This window comes from Eurosta solidaginis, chromosome 1 (assembly GCF_040869045.1).
Source record: "Eurosta solidaginis isolate ZX-2024a chromosome 1, ASM4086904v1, whole genome shotgun sequence".
Taxonomy (NCBI): Eukaryota; Metazoa; Arthropoda; class Insecta; order Diptera; family Tephritidae; genus Eurosta; species Eurosta solidaginis.
Window position 1 is genome coordinate 370,593,859 of NC_090319.1, and position 21,426 is coordinate 370,615,284.

The 21,426-nt window shown below is 36.4% G+C and overlaps 1 protein-coding gene across 1 annotated transcript in view; it reads right to left on the reverse strand.

The window, feature by feature from the left end:
- Positions 1-1,577: 1,577 nt before the first annotated feature.
- Positions 1,578-21,426, reverse strand: part of LOC137238228 (uncharacterized) — a 45,046-nt gene continuing 25,197 nt past the window's right edge. Inside the window, exons 3-6 of the mRNA XM_067762992.1 lie at positions 16,135-20,088; positions 8,698-8,861; positions 7,277-8,613; positions 1,578-7,155 (exon numbers count right to left, since the gene is read on the reverse strand). Coding sequence (XP_067619093.1) covers positions 6,377-7,155; positions 7,277-8,613; positions 8,698-8,861; positions 16,135-20,088 — 6,234 coding nt within the window. The 3' untranslated portion in view covers positions 1,578-6,376. The remainder of the gene's footprint in view (positions 7,156-7,276; positions 8,614-8,697; positions 8,862-16,134; positions 20,089-21,426) is intronic.

Consider the following 21,426-nt stretch of genomic DNA (forward strand, 5'->3'; position numbering starts at 1 on the left):
AGGTAAAATTTCACTACAAACCTTGTAATATCAATGAAAATGTCTTGTCATTGGACGTCAATTGAGTCTACCGTCCGTTCTGGCTACGAAGAGGCTTTTAAAATGAGAAATAAGTGAAAACGGCAGTTGCCCCTCGGTTTAACCACGCACTGCTTTCCATTTCGAGGCTGTTATGTGGCAGCGGGTTAGGGGGCTTAGAATATACGCGCGGTAGTTATCCATGTCGTAGGAGACGACTAAAATACCAAACTGATTCAAGGGGTTGTGTAGCGCAACCCTCTCAATGGGTTGCCAGCACAATATATGGCTTCAAATAAACCCGCCTTTGGCATCAAATAAGCTGGTCAGTTTAAGGCAGCTTTTGATGTCTTTGGTCTGATAAAAATTAAGGATTACAGTGCTGTTAGCATTATGACACATACTGTCTATGTTAGATCCTTACGGACCGGCCCCTGTCACCTAGTGTAGTGGTTCACACCGATTCACATGCGATTGTCCATTTTTCGAAGTTCGAATTAATTTTTGAAAAGTCCTAATTTCGAACAATTGTGAAAGTTTTACCTCGAAATTCGAAATATATTGGCAAATTTGTTTTTAATTTTTTTGATTTTTTGGGAGTTATCCAATAAAAAATAAAAAGTTTTGAACAACATTTCCCAACAAAATCCATATACCAATCTTTGCTAGAACTAGGTAAGTTCAAGATTTATATTTAAAAATCGACATACACGTAGCAATAAATCGTCAACAGTGACTTGACTTTACATCCAGGGCGTGGCGGTTATACAATGAGATGGTATATTAAGAGCCTAATATGAAACAGTGGCAAAAAATTTGGAAAAAAAAAACAATTTTTCACTGAAATTGTGTAAAAGCTTTCGCACAGTTTTCGAACCGGACTGCCGGCGAATGCTACATCCGCTAAACTAACTCGCACATATGAATATTTTGGCAAATATTAAAACAATGATTGGTCCGGAAGTACTCAATTGTGACACTGTTCTTCTTTACTTCTGTGGAAAAAAAATATTAAAAATTCTTTGTTGTTAATTTTTCTAAACACTGACGATGGTATTACGCCGAAGTCGGTTTGGCTCCAATCCAAGGTTGACAAGGGATGATGGAAAATCCTTCCAAAATAATTATGGTACAATTGTTATTTCTATTATATGAATGTTTAAAATAATTTAAAACGTGTTCCGGACGAATGGTATAGTCCCTATGAAAACCACAAATAATCGGTGTAATGGTATCTAAGTATGCATCACAGACATCAAGACAGTTCAGCGAATGAAAAACGAGCGGATAAGGTGATTGGGCAATGATACGGGAGTAAATGAAGCTGCTGCGCCCTACAAGGTTCGGTTTGGTTGAACTGACCGGTCCTCACATAGACTGAATGAGTCCATAGTGTTACCAGAAGTTTGCTAATCGACAAAACTGAAAAAGACATAGAAGGACGTAGAAGGACGTAGGACCACGCTCTAATTATTATAATTTAGCTATTAAACTTCTAAAATTTGTTTTCAAATTCTACTAAATAAAATTGCCAACTATTAAAGAAAAATGCGCAAAAATAATTGTAATATTTTTTTTCTCATCATATTTTGTTAGTACATAATTAATTAATTTGAAATCCAATATAAAGAAAATAATCACAAATGCTGTTATAATTATGTATATAATATACCTAATATGTGTTGGCCATATTTCTGATTTAATTATTCAATATGGCTATTAACTTTTTATGTTTTTGTGGTTTTTCTTAATAAAAATGCATAAAAATAAATTTCATACGAAAGAAAATATTTAAAATTTTCATAAACATGCAATTAACATGTTATATACATGTATATATGTATATAGCCTTAATATGTATGTATGCAAATGTATACCCTAGGCATGTTTGCATGGAATATGAAATCCAATGCAACTGACAATTGATGGCATGAATGGATAAAAGGATAAAAAGGAGAGATAGCGCAAAAAACCCCAAAATTACGACTGATAAAAGACGAATACATTTGTATATGCATACAAAATATTTATCCATGCCTAAGTCATTGAATATTTAAGGATGCGGATATCGGCTTCATCCATTCATATCATCATTTTTACAATTTTTTTTTTTAAATCTAGTTTTTATGAATACCCTCTTAAGTTATGCGCTACAAACCATTTTCAGATGATTTCCTTTTGGTTGTAGGTATTTTTTAATGGGCGAAAAGAATTAAATTAAATTAAATTAAATTAAACTATCTTATTAAAGGCGAAAAAGCTATTATATACCAAAGCTCTAATTTTACTTCACAAAATAGTGTTGAAAAATTAAGCAAATAAATGATAATGTTCGGCGTTCTTGTTCTGTGAAACGATGAAGTGAAAAGAAATTTCAATACATTTGTTTGCATTTTTTTTTTCATTTCACAGAACGAGGAATCACCGCCCCCCCCCCCCCCCTCTTGCACGCAAAAATGGTTTGCAATCGGTTTCAGTAATTTGCTTCCTTTTTTATATTCGTTACATTAAAAAAACATATATTAGCAATCGTGTAGCGAAAACTATGTATGTCAATTTCAAAAATATTTTCGAAAAATGTCGAAGAGTCGAAAAGTTGTATCTTTATAAAAAAAAAAATTCCAAACTTTTGAGGTCCAAAAATTTAAGTCTAACGAAACTATGTAAACCAATTTCAAAAACGTTTTCAAAACAATTCGAAAAGTCGCGAAAATTTTTAAAATCTTTATAAAAATTTCGAGATTAACTGTTGACTAAAATGAGTCAGTCTACAAATCTGTATAAACAAAAAGTTTACTGAAATTCTAAATACAAAATTTCGAAATTTTTATGAAGTTTTTTCAGCACTTTTCGAATTTTCGCACTTTTTCGAAAATTTTTTGCAAATTTGGCCTGCATAGTTTTTGCCATAAAACACATTCGAGTTTTCTCCTAGGTTTATGAAAATAAGTAAAAGAAGAAATTAGCCGCTAATATTTGTAAATCACTTTTTATGCTGTTTTTTACTCGCTGGAGTAAATAATTCAATGTTTAATCTTGCAGGTTGTTTTTTCCTTAAATACACTATTTCAATTATTATTTTTGCCAATTTCCAAGCGATAGGTATAACAACTTAAAACGTAGTTTTATATTTTTTGTTAAACATATAACTTTAATTGCCCTTTGCCTTATCTATAAAAAATATGATTCGAAATAAGATTAATTTTCTTCTAACACTTTTCTTTATTTCTTTTTATACGTACATATATACATAAACGAAATTTACTAAAGAGAAAATATACTAATGATGTAAAACCGAACATTTATTAAATTTCTGGAAAAAACCCAAAACTGTCTAAAAGATGTGTAACAAATATGAAATTGATAAAAAAAATTCCACAGAAATATGTGAAAGTCGCTAAATAGTGCTTTTTAATATATTAGGGCGGTGAACTGCATCCGGATTTTTCAACTTATAGCTAAGCAAAAAATCCGGCTATCCGCATATCATAAATATTCATAAATGGGAAATTCGGATATCCGCTGGTCGGCTATCGGGATATGCGCATGTCCGCATACTGGAATATATAAGTTGAATATCTGCATATCAAAATTGAACGAAGCAAAAATCGAAAAATTATTCACAAAATATGTTTGTAAATTATTAAATTAACGTCAAAAATTAAAAGGCTACAATTTTACAAACAAGTGAAAATAAGAACAGTGCCATTTGTTTGTATTGTGAAAAAACGTTGTTAATTGATTTAAATGCCCCACGAATTTATTGTTATTAATGTTAGATAAACATATATCGTACATCAATTTGTTGCTTCACTGGATATCAAAAAATACGGTTATTAACCGGATCTTCATAAATCCGGATATCCGGATAGCTTCACAAACGAATATTAACCGGATATCCATGCCGCCCGGATTTTATCCGTGTCAACGGATATCTGTATGGATATCCGGATATTCGAATATGCGGATAGTCCCAGCCCTAATATGTATATGTATGATATACAATTGAAAATCAAATAAAATATCCCCTATAGACTCCTGGTGCTCTGTAAAACAATTAGTTCTTCTGAGCTAAACAACTCCCAAAAATTCAATCTGATTATAGTTGATCTACTTTCCTGAAAAGATAAGGCTCTCGGCACAGCCGAAGCAAGACCCGTCCTCATATAAGAGAAAATTTTAGTACTAAATAGAATTAACTAAATATGTTTTTTCGAAATATCCATAAAAATTTAAAACCACTGCTCCAATTTTCGACCTTTTCAAAGCTTATAAAAAGACAGCGTTTCAAGGTTTACAAGCTATTTTGATTTGAAAATTTATTTCAAAACCAAAATGTAACTAATCTTAAACATAGACGAAACCGAAACCGAGAAGTTATTTAAACTTTTCTTTTGTAAAACCTTTTAGTAATGAAATTAAAGTTCCATTTCTTTAATCCTATAAACAAAATTCTCTAAAATAGAAAGTTTCTTCTTATATCTTTAAAAAAAATTAATAAAACTATTTATTTAAAGCAAGCTTCATCTGAAAATGGTATATGTACACACACTCATAAAATTTATATGTATGTAATTACACTGGATCACAAATTCCAACTTTTTTTCTGCACCAGAGACGCCATTATGAAATTCCTATGTAAAATCACCCCCTGAATCCGAAAATCAAGGTTATTTTTAACTCTATGGTGACGTTTTTGAGATATTTACGAATAACCGTTTTTCAAAAAAAAAAATAAAAATTAATTAATCATATATATCTCAAGAACGAATTAAGCAATTCCAAAACAGTTTGAAGCTTTTAAAAGGTAATAAAATTTGCTATCAACTGTGCATACAACACTTTTTGCTCGACCCTGCAGATTCAAAGATAACGAACAATCATTACGGATTTTCTCAATTTATTTTATAAAAATATAAAAAAATTTGTACTTTGCGAGGAAGGATTTCGAAAACTTTTTATTATTTTGCTGCATTCATGCTGATTCGTTCTTGGGATATATATATTTTTTTTTTTTTTTTTAATTTGGTTTAATGGAGGGGACTATATTAAAAGTCCCATATTCCAGGTTATTATCAATATTATATGTTGTTTAATTAATGGATTAAATTTCCAATGTTGTATAGAAGCACGTTGAGCTCCACCAGTACACAATGGTAATACCAATTCGGCCAGAACCATGTGTAGCAGCTTGCTATTAGTATTTGACTCTCCGTGATTTGTAAAATGGTATTTAAATGGCACCACGCCAGGTTATATTCAATTTATCAATTAATTAATTAATGTTCACAGAAAGTGATTTCAAATTTTTGCAATCAAAATTACAATTTAATGTTCATAGATATGCACAGTATTGCATAGCTTTTAAAGCGAGCTGCTTATTCAGCAAAAAATTATAATCCGTAATTTGTTCCGTTATAATTCCGACAATTTCCTTAATTTCAAGTATATGGCCTGTTGTCATGTGCTAAACATTTTCCCGTTACGACAGTTATACGTAAATCGAGTTGGTATTATGTGGCCCACGCCAGGTTATCAATTCCAATTTTTCGATATGCTTTCACTTATACTTTCACTGATTCCTGTTGGGAGTGCACAACCACTATCTGACACCAGATCAGTGAAGCACTGCATCTCCCAACTCCGCCGAAAAGCCAGAAGGAAGCATAAAGCCAACCTTGAGGCCTATTAAAATTTTCGGCTCAACTAAAAAAGCCCGACAAATTACAGTTGAGCCGAGGATGACCCGCACGACCACTCTGACTGAACGACTAGAACGGAATGTGGGATATATATGATTAAGTGGAATTAATTTTTTTTTTTAATTTTGTTTTTTTTTTTTTTTTTTTGAAAAACGATTATTCATAAATATCTCAAAAACGTTACCATAGAATTAAAAATAACCTTGATTTTCGGAATCAGGTGGTGATTTTACATAGGAATTTCATAACGGCGTCTCTGGTGCATTTTGGCTGTAAACCAGTGTCATTTATGCATTGCTTCAAAAACTCTGCTTAACTCTCAATTTTAACACATCAATTTTAGCCTAAACAACGACTTACCGCATTTAATTCGTCATTATTCAATAATTCATTAATGTTTACATAATACTTATTTAAATTACATACATTCACATACACGTAGAGGTTTAAGAGAAAAAACTTTTGCTTAAAACCATGATAAGTCAATCACTTTATATCTATTAAACACTAACGTGACATACATTAATATGTATTTAGTTATTAAATGTCATTCATTGACAGTTACTACTAGGTGCAAATGCACATATTTTGTTATATATGTTCGATACCTTAATTTTATTTGTATATGTTGTTTTTTTTTTCAATAATCCTCCTTTTTACGCCTCTACGGTGAAGGGATCACGAGAATGATGTATTTTCAAATGCTTATTATGATTTGTTTTCGTTGTGGAACTTTTGCCGCATATCGTACATTGAAATGGTCTTTCGCCAGTATGTATACGTCGATGTTCGATGAGATAATAATGTCGATGGAAGGACTTTTTACACAGGTCACAGGTAAATTTCTTATTACCATGATGTTCACGTCGATGTCGCATATAATTGTATTTTCTAATAAATTTACAACCACAATATTCGCATGTATATGGTTTGATTTGTTTATGTGCATTCATATGATTCTTAAAATCAACTTCACGTACAAACGCCTTTGGGCAGTGTTCACATTTGAATGGTTTAGCGGTACGATTAGCATGTACCCAAGAATGTATTTTCAAATTCCATTTGGTTGAGAATGATTTATTGCATATAGCACAATCATGTTGTGTTTCCATTGAATGTGTGGCCATGTGCGCTTTCATGGAGGATTTAGCAAAGGTTTGCTTACATAAAGGACACTCCATCGGTTCGGTATAATCGAATTTATCGGAATGCGCTAAACGTATGTGACGACGCAATGAATTTGCATGTACAAAACGATCACAACAGTAGGGGCAACATTTCGGTTTAGCATCGTGTGTTTCCTTGTGCCAAAGAAAACGTGCTTTCGATGGCAAAACTTCTCCACAATGACAAACATATTCTTTCTTTCTTATGACCTGTTTACCATGACGCTTACGATGTTGCGTTAAGTTCGAATAGCGTTTGAAGTACTTACCTATAAAAAAAAAGAAAATTCAATTAAAAATAGTCAAAGTAAACAAAATTTTCAACAATAACTTGCACAACAATCTTTTTAGTTTTTAGCTTTATATGCATAAACTAATAAGGCCACTTACCGCATACTTTACACTTGAGTGGCGTAAGTCCAGTATGCATGCGCATATGTTCCACCAATGCGCTACGCACCACAAACTTTTTGTCGCATACATTACAACCAAACTCTTTCCAACCCAAATGTCGTTTCAAATGCAATGAAAAATTCTTCCAACGCTGAAACGTTTTGCCACACGTAAAGCATTCGGCGGGATGTTCAGTCAAATGTGCATCATATAATTTAACCGAGGTAAAACTACGTCGACAAACATAACAGAAAAATATCGATTGTTCAATGACTTTCTGCTCGATTTCACTTAAATTATGACTATCTTTAAGTGTTGAAATATTGTATGCTACCAACATGCGATAGAGTGCGGCTAATTTAGTTGCTGGTGTTATCATTGCTAGTGGCTGAAGGTGAGTTGGTGGTTTTGTATCCACTACATCAGTTACAGCAATATCACGATTTTCATCATTTGCATTTGAAACGCCTGTTGGGACTAATGCCATTACTTGCTTGTCATCCGTAAATTCTGGCTTAGCATGTGTATCACCAGCTTTGCCTGGCTCAAGCGTAGAACCAGCTGTCGGCTGATATACATTTTCCACTTCAATTTTAATAATATCATGCTTTGAATCCTCCAATAATTCCATATTATCTGCATGTGCGAGTGATTGGTTATAACCATCAGTCATGCCTAAAGTCAAGGCATTATTCGCACCGCCGCCAGCGGCAGTTATGTTAGATGTTGATGATGAAGGAGCAGCCGTAGCTGAGCCTACACTCGGACGCTGCACACATATCAAACGTCGGTTTTGGCGTACATAATTATGTTGCTTTACCATATGTGAATTACGATCTTTAAGTTTTGGAAATTCGTCTGTGCAATGTGTACATTGATACACTTTCTTGCGTTGTCGCCTTTGATCTACAATTAGCAAAGAATTTGCATTGTCGCCATCAGTAGCGCCTACTGCAGTCGTAGTACCACTTGTTGTGGTGAATACTGCTGCTGTAGAAGTAGTTGCATTAATGCTGCTCTGTGATGGCGTTAATTGTTCATGTGCTTGCAATTGCTGCTGATGTTGCAGTTGATATTGATGTGGGTTTTGCTGTTGTTGATGTAGCAGCATTTGTTGTGACGTTATCGTTGCCGTTGGTTGCATGCGTGACAATGTCGTCTTTTCGATTCTTCCTGCAACGGAGGCATCCTTGCCACTGTCTCGTTTACGTTTCTTTTTATTCGAAGTCGATGGAGATGGCAATGCGTCGGCATGACGCGAAAAAAGTTGGAAATTGCCATTGCCATTTGCTGCAGACGAGGCTGTTGCTTCCAAAGGCAAGCGAAAATCGAAGCTATTTAATTTAATTAAAAAAAACGAGAATAGATAAGTTATAATAAAACATATGTTTAATGAATATGAACAATAAAAGAACAACCTCTTGACGTTGTTACGGTTTGAGGCGGCTGCATTGCCTGCTCCAGCAGCTGATGCACTCAAATCCTGTACGGTGAAATACTCATCATGATTCCAACCATTTTCTTGCTGAAATATGCCGGGAAAAGTTGTTTTGAAAAATCGTGCAGAAATTTCACCATACGTCTAAAAAAAAAAGGGGGGAATATATCTTATTAATATTTGCAATGTAAAAGTTTGAATGTGGGACGTCTGTGGCTCAATCATGCCAGATCAGCTGTATGGAGTTACATAAAATTTGGCACACAGATAGCCAATGACCTTATCAGGCGGATCAATGAAAAATGTTTGGGAGGCTTTTACAAAAAATTGAATTGCTCAACGTATCTTTAGTAATGCAGTTACTACGCGAAAATTAAGTTATTGTAGTTTTCTTTTTAGTATGGCCAAGGCTATGTAGAGCGCCAACAAAGAGTGGTGAATTTCATGGAGCCAAGCATTTGTATAATTCTGTTTTCAATTAGCGATATATGTATATTGCATACTTTTATCTGGCAATCAGCTCAGCCTACCAAGTTGTTGGAATCAGAATTGCACTACGATTAATTGGATCATTAGAGAACTTTTTCGTTGGCCTCAACGATTGAATGTGTTGAATAATGAATTTGAACACTCTTAAAATGAAATTCCAGTGCTACTACGGCTAGGGAATCTAACATCTACTCTGATAGCCAAGCGGCTATCAAGGCATTGACCTCAACTACAGTGCGATCGAGGATGGTTTGGGGTGCCTGACCTCGCTTGCGATTGCATCGAATTATTTTACAATTAAGATTATCTGGGTTGTTGTTGTAGCGATTAGGTTACTCCCCGAAGGCTTTGGGGAGTGTTATCGATTTGATGGTCCTTTGTCGGATACAGATCCGATACGCTCCGGTAACACAGCACCATTAAGGTGCTGGCCCGACCATCTCGGGAACGATTTATATGGCCACATTAAACCTTCAGGCCATACCTCCCTCCCCACCCCCAAGTTCCATGGGTCTCGGGCCATAGTGATATCCCGGGTAACTGTCAAGCGGATCTCTTAGGCCGCATCGGTACAACTGAACCGGATGAAGATGGCTGTAGCGATTTCGAGATTCCGCTGGCCACCTGTGGATTGCTCCTCCATAGCTGGACCTCGAGTCAGCTCAGCAAACGTTGGGCTGACACCACGTCTTGCAGGGTAGCAAGATCTTTCTGGCCGAAAGTGGATGGCAGGAGGTCTGCTGAAATAACTGGGTTCACTAAGGCTCACCTATCAATGGTCATTGGGGTTTTGACAGGGCACTGTCCCATGGGTATCCATGCGGTTCGTCTCAATATACTGGAAACTCCATCCTGCTGCAGCTGTATGGAGGATGATGAGGTGTAATCACCAAATCACTTTAGCTTGATTGCCCAGCTTTTGCCAGAACTAGGCGAAAGTACTTCGGTCGCGACTCACTTGGATCTCCCGATGATTTATCCAAAGTTGAGATCGGTATCATTTGGAGCTTTATCGTTGCTACCCAACGATTCTCTAAGTAGCTAGATCTAAGTCACCGTTATATTTGGTGTATGTGGTATCACAACGGACCTTTGTCTTGTCCAAGTGAGCTTTCCTTATCAGGGCAGCTACCACCTAAACTAACCTAACCTAAAATGAAATTCGGAAACAAAAACTCAAATATGTATGCCCTTATCGACATCGAATTGCATCCATTCGTGATTAATGCCTCAATAACGGTTTACAACTCAACTCTCTTTCATTTGAAATTTTGCAATTTCATATTACAGGTTACAACTTAACCTGTCAAAAACAATGCCGGTTGAAGTTGCCTAGTCTAACAACTTTTTGTGGCATTACCGTTTACAGCCTTGTGTTGGTGTAGTTGTCAAAGACATCAAAATCACCACCTAATCTTTATCAAAAATTATCAAAGGTGGTATCGAAAGACGCGTTTTAACCTCCGTTTTTAGATTCCGAAAGCCAAAACCAAAAATTGCATTTCAGTCAAAAGATATAAGCAAAAAATCGGTTCAAATTTTCATGTGGTTGTTGTATTTTGCCAGATTTGTTGTACACACTCACACACTAATGCAGAAAGGTCTTGTATCCACCTAGGCGGCCGAAGGTCGCCAACGCAAAAAGTGTTCTGTGCAAAAAAGGTTTGAATCGGGCCACATATTTCGGACCCTCTCGGGCCATTTTATGGGTTTTTGTATATGTGACCCGGTCTATGAAAAGGTGGCTTATGACTCAAAAAAGTTTCCACTTTTTTTCTGGTTCCGATAGTTTTTGAGACGCTCTTTCACGTGGTGAAAACTAGAAAGTCCTAACTTGCTTAGAAGTTTACTAAAAATGTAGAGAAAGAAGAGCACAAATGAAAAACGATGAAGCCTTTGGTTCCTTCGATGGCTGGTGAAGCATCCTCAGATTTTTTTGATAGCATTTTTTTCGATGGCAATGGAGCCAAAATATCGGTCAGAAACTGGTTTGCGCTTTGCCTTTTTGGCATGACTGTTCATAATGCAAAAGAAAAACTACTAAGAAATGCATTGTTTATCTTTAACAGCTGTTTCTCGCAATTTCTTTTTTGAGTCATAAGTCACCTTTTCATAGGCCGAATCACATATATCTTTCGACAGAAATAAACTTTTTAATTTCCGTTTCCGGATTCTAAAAACGGAGGACGTAACGCGTGTTTTGATACCATCTTTGATATTTAATGGTGCACCGTCTTGTAAAACCTTAACGGACAACAATTTTAAAGAAGGCGGATAATTAAATTAATTTAAACAAACTTTATAATCTGTAGTTATTGGGTTTTAATCCACTTCACACAAATATGATCCTCAATAATATCTAAAAACATTTTAATAATTGTAGGTGTTGTCCAGTCCAACACTAAAATCGTTTCCGTCAGCAAAGAAGGACCAAAATGCTTCCTTTCTTAGAAGCTCATAATTTGTCACTTAAATGTTTTCTTACTTAGTTCTTGGTATTTCCAAGTGATCACGCGTATTTTTTCCGTATTCGCGACATGTCAAGTTTGTCATCAACTTTTTCGTCGTAATAAAACCAATCTAAGCTAATATCCATTTTGCTATTAATAAAAAAAAAATTACTTTTTCAAATGCATAAATTTCCGCCACAAATTGATTAGCTGTTCATTTATCTGTCAAATCATCACTTTTTAACACACTTATATTAGCTTCACTTGTATTTTGTAACTCTCTAGGCTAGGCGTTCAAAGATACCCATCTAGCGGTAATTATTAAAGAATGCTGTGCTACAGCGTGCTTTGCACACAGAATATATTAACTTTGATATAATAACGGTTGGTTGTACAGGTATAAAGGAATTGAGATAGATATAGACTTCCATATATCTGTCCGTTAACACGATACCTTGAGTAAATATTGAGATATCTTCACCAAATTTGGTACACGAGCTTATCTGGACCCAGAATAGATTGGTATTGAAAATGAGCGAAATCGGATGATAACCACGCCCAGTTTTTATATGTATGTATAACATTTTGGAAAACAAAAAAAACCTGATTATTTAGTAAATAATACACCTAGAATGATGAAATTTGACGAGTGGACTGATATTGAGACTCCTGATAAAAATTTGAAAAAAATTTTAAAATGGGCGACACCGCCCACTTGTGATAAAATCAATTTTACAAATATTATTAATCATAAATCAAAATCGTTACACCTTTACTATAAGGAATGCTTTGAAGAAAAATTAACGAAATCGGTTAAGGGCCACGCCCACTTTTATATAAAAGATTTTTAAAAGGGTCGTGGACGAACCAAATAAACTATATCTTTGCAAAAAAGAGCTTTATATCAATGGCATTTCATTTCCCAAGTGGATTTATAACAATAAACAGGAAAAACTTCAAATTTAAAAAAATGGGCGTGGCACCGCCCTTTTATGACTAAGCAATTTTCTATGTTTCGAGAGCCATAACTCGAAGAAAAATCAACGGATCGTAATAAAATTGTGTACACAAATTTTCCTTATAACAGGAAATATTTCTAGAAAAAATGGACGAGATCGGTTAACGACCACGCCCACTTGTATATAAAAGATTTTTTAAAAGGGTCGTAGACGAAAATAATAAGCTATATCTTACCGAAAAAGAGCTTTGTATCAATAGAATTTTACTTTCTAAATTCTTTAAATTGGAAAACACTAAAATTTTTGTGTGGCACCGCCCCTTTTACGGCTAAGTAACTTTCTATGTTTACATATCATAATGAAGTTGTGTGCACATATTTTCCTTATAGCGGAAAATATTTCTAGTAAAAATGGACGGGATCGGTTAAAGACCACGGCAAGTTAGATATAAAACAAGTTTAAAAGGGTCGTAGGCAAGAATAATAAGCTATAACTTAGCAAAAAATAGTTTTGAATCAATGATATTTCACTTATCCAGTTTTATTGTAAGAGGAAATGGGGAGACATTTTTTGAAATGGGCGGTTCCACGTGTAATTTATCTGAAATGAAATGTACAATTGAAGCTCACGCTGAGTATATAATGTGAAGCGAATGCTATGAATCACACGAAGCTGAAGCGAATGCTATATATGTACGTATGCGTCGTATCATGCCTCGCTCAAAAGCAATTTGCGATCACAGTTGACAGCGAAAAACCACACGAACTGAATTTTTTTGTAAAAATGGTTATAATTTTTGTTCTTTTCAAGTCATGCAGGGTGGCACTGAACATTTTAAGTGGCTACAATTTCACAGGGCGAAGTGAGAATCTTAAAAATGTTTGCACATGAAAGTGGCGACAGTTTCGTGTAGAAAAGAAATCACCATTAGACATCTTTACTTGTTTTAAACTATATTTATGTTATTTAGGTGTCAACATCCATTTAACTTCAACTGAAATAAGTTGTAATTCGTAGTACCAAACAGGAGTTGAGTTGTTTTAATTACAATCCAACTAAGTTGAGTTGTAAACCGTAATAGGGGCATAAAGCATTGGATGCAAGGGTGCGGAATACGGTGAAAATATGGAAACAGCGAACTTAAGGACAAATTTTTCGAAACTCTATCGAAGCATTAGAAGTAGTAAACAAAACGTATTTTGTGAATGTTACCAAGGGTTTACGCAAATTGGCGTTTGGCGTTTCAATCGCAACACCCGAAAGGAGTTTCTCATGTTCAAAGGCAATTAAAACCTACTTACGAAGTACAACAGGTCAAGAAAGGCTCTAATGTCTAGCATCCATGACTATTCACAGGGACATTAACCTGTCAGTTGATGAAATATTGGAAGAATTTTTAAAAATCAAGGAAAATCCATGGTTTCGTCCGATTTTTTTTTTTTTTTGGATACTGCTTGTATGAATAATATTGTAACCTACGTTTCCCGTTGTTTGTTGCAGCGATAAGGACACTCCCTGAAGGCCTTGGCGAGTGTTATCGATGTTAATGGCCCTTTGAGAGAGTAGTGCTGATTCAATGAACTCCGTGTTGGAAAAGCACACAAACGAAAACGGAGTAGAAGAGTGGAGAAGGGTATGGAGCAGAGGAAGTAAAAGAGCTCTCTCGCAGTACCGTGCAGCACTAAGAATTGTCCAACGCCTGGGAGCAGTGGTCGACCCAACAGAAGTGGAGATCGAGCGCTTGGAATGGGCCCATGCGGCGTTAGAAGTAGGTCGAAGGCAGTTCAAAAGGCTTGCTCCGAGAAACCCTCGGTTCTGCAACCGGTACGAGGAGAAAGACGCGTCGAATGGCAGAATGAAGAGGCAACGTTCGGCGGAAGGCGGGAGAAGCATACATCTATATTGGGCCCCAGGGCATATGGGTATAGATGGGAATGAAAAAGCGGATGAACTAGCTAAAAAGGGCGCATCCCTTGAAGCTTGCTCCATAGACGTCCCAATTAGACTGGGCGAAATTAAGTGAATGCGAGAGGTGCACATGATCGATCAAGCAGGAAAAGCGTGGGTTCAAGCGCGGGGCTGTAAAGTGTCGAGGATTATGTGTAGGTCTTAAAACCTTAGACTAACAAAGTTGCTTCTATCATTAAAAAGAGAGAACTGCAGACTCATGACGGGTATTCTGACTGGACACAGCCTTCTGGCGTTACATGCCTTTAAATTAGGCTTCGTCAGTGATAGCAGATGTAGGAAGTGCGGGCTGGAGAATGAAACACACATCAGAATTCGTTTTAGAGGTATGGTTCCTTCGGCAAAGTTTCTTATTTTGATCCCTAGAATACGATTATCATAGCGCAATGAGCGATTTTTAAATCGAACCGACCTATTAATGGTGCTGTGTTACCGGAGCGTACCGGATCTGTACCCGGCAAAGAACCATCACATCGATAAGACTCCCCAAAGCCTTCGGGGAGCAACCTTATCGCTACAACAACAACAGGCATACCTACCGCGCTTATATTTTAAGCCCCCTAACCCGCTGGGGGACCTACATTTACTCGAAATCTGTTATGATTTTTTCATTAACATCCTTTGTCGGAATATATTGTTCCACGTTTTTGGGGCGTGTTTTAACACCAAAAACCCCTCCCGGAGTTAAAAATACTGTTGTGTTAACAGTGTATCACCCCATTCAATGGCCTGACCTGGAAGTATCTATCTACTGCCTATATCTATCGAAATGTATCCAGTATTTACGAGACTCAGTTTAACCTATTTTATACTTATGTAATACGTCATATATATTTGCAATTTATGGTAACATTATTACTAAATAAATATACCAATAAAATCCTTCAATCTTGATGTATATTGGAACGATTTTCCGTCATCCGTTGTCAAATTTGGTTTTGAGACAAACCGGTTTCGGCGTTGTGCCATCATCAATCTTCTTAAAAGAGGCGCCGGGTCATTTGGGGATAATTTCGGGATTGCTTTGGGGATCACTGAATAGGGCCAGCCAGCTTCCTCCGGGAAAGAGCGAATGAAACAATTTCGGGACCTTGTAGGAATGATTTAATCTGTTTCCGGATCATATCAGCATTGTTTTCGGTACCATTTTCTGAATTTCAGGATAGTTTCAGAACACTGCGTGTCAGATCGAGACCCCAAACGTGTTAGAAAAGTGGGTACTGTACAACATATAAATGAAATTTCTATCTCCATCTTAAGAAAGGCGTGTCAATGTAATAAAAGTGAAAGTTTGTATATGGTGATGTCCAGACGTATATCATTCTAACGTAAATCATCACGCCAGAACAGCTGGAAGAAGGCATTTTTCTAAAAGGAACATTTCCACGTTTCCTTTTTTTTAATCGTTTTCGCGCTAAGATTTTGATTATAAAGGGTCATGGGGTCGGGGTATACGCAATATAATTTGGCATTTAGGTCATATAGAATGAGTTCTTCTCATGTGAAAAAGTGAGATTTACATCTACATTTTACATTTTCTCAAATACTCACCGGCTGACTCCATGAATTTTCAATATCGCAATTGCTCTCCTGTCCGGATATTTCACCTTTAGCTGGCATTTTCTCATCTGTACGTATGTTTAAAGCATCAGCTGTACTACCACCAGCCAAGCTGCTATCTGTGGCGACGGCAAATGACGATGAAGTCGATGAGTGCGTAGCTGGCATACCGCCTACAATCTCACGCTTGCAAGTATCCAAATCCAAATATTTACTAACTTCACCACTATCTATGGCTGCACTGCAGTCCACCGCCAAAGCTGTTTCAAAATCAGAATTGGCTGTTGCCATTGCATGATGATACCAATGCGATGCATTGCTACCTAATTCGCCATTAGTGCCGTGTACACCAACAAAGTGATTAGGTGCATGAGATTGCCGCTGCTGATTGGAACTTGTGGACTCATCAGTATGCACTGTATTACTACCAGATGCAAGCGTAGCTGCTGTAGTAGCATCCTGTGCTGCCTGCTGATATATGGCAGAGAAATTGCCAGTTTTGGAATCTATTTGCTGAGTGCTACCACCAACTGCAGCACCACCATTTCCATATAGAAAACTAAATGGATAATCTGTGAAACTATGATTGAGATGTTGTTGCTGCTGTTGTTGTTGCTGATAGTCTTGATTACGTTGTTGTTGATTAACAAAACTTAAATCTTTAACTTGAGACGTTGATGTGCTATTGTTTGAAGTGCTGATAAGTATATCTGAAGCTGATTGCGATTGTGAATACGATGACGATATAACAATCTCTTGCACTTCATCATGTATAAATTCGTCTTCACAACGTAAATCTGTTTCTGAATCACTGCTATTTGTATTTATGTTACCGAGTGGCACTGTTGTTAAGGTAGGTTTTCCCGTTGACTTTGGTTCATTGAATGTTTTTGATGAGTTAGAGAAAATTGAATTGGCAGACAGGAAATTTGAAAGATTCGTACGTTTCTTTGAATTGGCAAAATCTAGTAGAACACGCGCATCGTCAGTTACTGCTGCATCATGATTGGAATTACTACTCGCCTCCTTTAGTTCCTCCTTTAAATAGTTCGTTGGTGGGTCAGATGATTGTTCAGTTTTACATTGAAGGATTGGTATTTTACTGTCTGCATTGGAATTTAGTTGATTTCCAAGTATGCTAAGACAATTGGTATTGCCTGCACGGTTGGTATTACTATCGCAAGTTGGTTCAATTTTTATTAAATCATGTGCTACCATTGTTTGTTTCACTTGCTCTTGTTTTTGCTTCTCCTGCTGTTGTATTTTCTCTTGCAATTCCATTTGTGCTTTGGTTGATGTTGTAGGCTGTTCATCTAGTGCTTCTACATCTTGTTCTTTGCTAGTTATTTGTGGATCTCTATTCTTATTACAGTTATAGTTGTTTTGGTTGTGGTATTTGTTGCTGTTCTGGTTGAGGTTATCATTTGCATCAGTCTTTGATAATTTTGGCTTGATAATCAGCTTCTTTGGACCCCTTTTTGGCATTGGTAGTGTAACCATGGGAGGTGTTTGCTTTTGCTGCTGCGCTGCTATCTTTGACTCTGATTCTTCTTGCATTTGTTGAAAGCCATTTACATCTGACGCATCTGGTAGCTGCTGTGGCTGCTTAACATTTTCCGTTTGTTCTTCCTGTTCTTGTAGTTGTATAATGTGTTGCCGTGATAAATCTTGTATAATTATTGATGTTATCTTCGGTTGAGTTGCAGTTGCAGTCACATCGCGATTCGTATTTCTTGATTGTGTTTCATTTGCTTTCGAAGCATTTGTTTGTTGATGTCCTAGTTCCTTTTGGAACTGTTGTTGCTGTTGTTGCTGACTAGTCGTCGCCATGCGTATAACACTGGTTACGTGACTCGAGCATGTTGATGTTGATGTTATTGTGGTTGATGGTGGTACGTTGGTTGTTGATGCAGTCATTGACACTAACTTATTGGCATTTTGTAAATGCGACAGAACATCGCTTAAAGCATTTTTATCTTTTGTTCCATTATCATTTAATCTAACCTTATTGCTGCTACAATTATTTTCAACTAATTTTTCAGTCTCATTTGTGTTGGCGTTTGTAGGTGGTTCGATTACAGTTGGTGCATGAAAATCTTTAAGCTCATTTTGTTGTTCGAAATACTGCTCATTTTGTTGTTCATTGTCGTTTTGTTCGTCTTGTTGCTGGTTTTGCATTTCATAGTCATCGTCAGGTGGTTCTACCTTTTCAACTTTCAATAAAGGTAAGGGCATAGACCCAGATAGCATACTACTTTTTGATGATATTTTACTAGATGCTATAATATTTCCGACTAAATCAAGATATTCATCCAAATTTAATTGTACATCACTTAACACTGTTATTGTATTCTTAGAGCTACGTTTTCTTGATGTAGCTGCTGCTGTTGAATGGGAATTGTGACTATGGCTGGAAATTGATGATGACGGGCTGGACATTATATTGGATTCGTTTGTGGTATTTGAGCTTGAATTAGAAGTTGAACTTGTTGTTGAACTAGAATCACAATTTATATCTGCGTTAACAGCACTTGAGGATGTACCAGCTGATGAAATATTTCTATCGCTTTTTGTTTTATTACTATCACTACCATACATTTTTGCTTGTAGCTTTTCACTGTCGATAGTAGCGCTCTTCTCATTAACTTCGGCATTTTTCAATGAAGATCTACGAGAAATGCTTTCACTTTTCGAACTTTCAGCACATTCTTCAAGATCCATTGGCTCTTCACCACCTTTATTTTTTTGTTCTTCATCAATTGTATCGGTATTCTTTTTATCGTTGTTCTTCATATCACTGTCATTTCCATCTTCGGCATCATCATCAACATTTTCATCGTCTTCATCATCTTCATGTATATGTAAAACGCTTAATGGCGACTGATAAATACGTTCAATAACCGAAAACTCGCCATTCTCCTTTTCAACGCATTCGACAATATGTTTCGGCGTTTCTTGTACAATAAAATCGCCATTGTCGCGTTCCAAATAATGTGCCACCGGAGATTCAGCATAGCGCAACACAGAAGATGACGAGGGTGTTTGTGACGCTGACAATAGCAATGAATTGTATGGTGAAGTTACTTGTCGTATGCCACCAGCGGATGCTATTGAAATTATGGCTGGTGTACTAACAGACACAGAACCACTCACAGTTGTAGCGGGCGTGGGTATTGCTGATATATGCTGATTTGGTATTGTGGCACTGGTTATAGCACTAGTGTCAATAGCAGCACGTTGTTGTGGAGCAGTTAAAGATTTAATTGGTATACCAAAATGTGTCAACGAATGTGGCAACTGATGTAAATTATTTAGCGCACGTGTTGGTGGAGGAGGCGGCGGTGGAAGCAGCAATTCAGTCGACTTAGCTTCAACTAATGGTTTAACGTTTATTGTTGGTAAATTTTCAAGTGACTGCTGGTGATGGTGATTTGTTTGCAGTGATGTAGCGACATTTGCAGTTGTTTCTTGTTGCGGTGTTGGATGCATTGTGGAACGCTGCTGACTGTGAAGTGGCAGCGGCTGCTCTTGATGCTGATGTTGTTGTTGATCTTTTTGCTGCTGTTGCTGTTGTTGAAGTTGGTGCAGTTGTTGCCGTTGATGTTGTTGCGGTTGTTGTTCCGGTTGTTGTTGTCGTTGTGGTCCTTGTCGCTGTTGTTGATGTTGTTGTTGCTGTTGTTGTAGTTGTTGTAATTGTTGTAATTGTTGTAATTGTTGTTGTTGTTGTTGTTGGTGGTGTTGCTGCTGTTGTTGCTGTCGCTGATGACTATGTCGTTGCACCTGATTATGCAACTGATGTTGATGTGTTGGTATATGGCTTTTGTCTATAGTGGCATGGTTGTTTTTGTTTTGGTTATGCTGAGATCGAATTTGACTTATCGCTGTACCATAAGCCGGCGGTGGTTTTTGATGTTGCATTTGTGCTGATGAGTGAAAAGGGAATAGCTGAAAGCACATAAGAATGGATGAAATTTATTGTTATCATGCTTTTGGATAGGCTTAAAGAAAAACAAAGAAAACGCGAACTTTTTCATGATAAACATTGTTTTACTCTCCTGAAAAATTACGATTGTGTCGCTTAAAACGTTATTTGTGATTGTAAAATTTTAAGAGGTTATATATATGATGAATTTCATATCAAATCCAATATGCGTTGAACCCGACCCCCTCAGAATTTGATGAAATTTTGCATGGGGCTACATCTTACCCACCCAAACACAACCTCATTTTTAGAAATTGCATTTTCGAAAAATTGTGGGCGTGGCAAGGTATCGAAATATCCGAAAATATTAGAAAAATTACGTTAATAGGTACTTTTAAAGTGTGATTACTACGGAATGGCTTTACCGATTTCAAAGATCTTCATACCATTAGAAAGGTACACTGAAAAAAAAAATTATTTTAACAAAATTTAAAACTGAAAAAACACTTCAAAGATCAAGCGATTTTGAAAAATAAAATTTTATTTTAGAAAGGTCTATTTAATATATATAACATATCTGAAAACTAAAATGGGGTTTTTTTTTTTATTTATTCAGGTAAATGCATCTCTTGGTTACATTCTGATATTTTGATATCACGCGTAAACTAATCAACCGATTTCAAAATTTTTTATACCGTTAGAAAGGTATTAAAATCACCTTTTGAAAAAATACACTGTAAAAAATTTTTATTCCAGTGGGGTGCACCCCAGCTAACATCAAAACAACGGCTCGAATACTTCACGTACAAGGAAAAGGTCGGCGGCTCAATGTACTTGAGAACATGGAGATATACAAGTTAAAAACATTTGATGGCAATCAACTAATAAATACAGATGTGTGCAGCTATCAAGAAAATGTTCCTCTCAACTTCGAAACATTAGCTTAAACGAAGCAGCGCTAATATCTGAGCATTTTCCAGCAGTCTCCGACATTCATCGTTGCCGTATTTGCGAAAGTTGTCGCTTTAAACTTAAGGATGCTATCAAGATTGCTGATAATCAGCGTTCTACTGAAACGGAAAGTGAAGAGGCGCAAGAAATCTTGACTAGCGGTGAATTGTATCAAGAATATAAGGAAGTTCCAACATGCAGCAGCTATACTAAATCACTCGAACGCAACGAACTCGTCGACAATATAAATAAGCATGTTATTCCTCATCTTGGAAGCCATCCATCGCCAATGAAGCGAAAATATTTAGAAAGGGATTCATACTGCAAAAAAAAAACACAGCAAATTGCGCAAAGTATTTCGGATTCACTTGGAGGCGGTTCACTGTCAACTTTATCAGAAGACCTAAAGA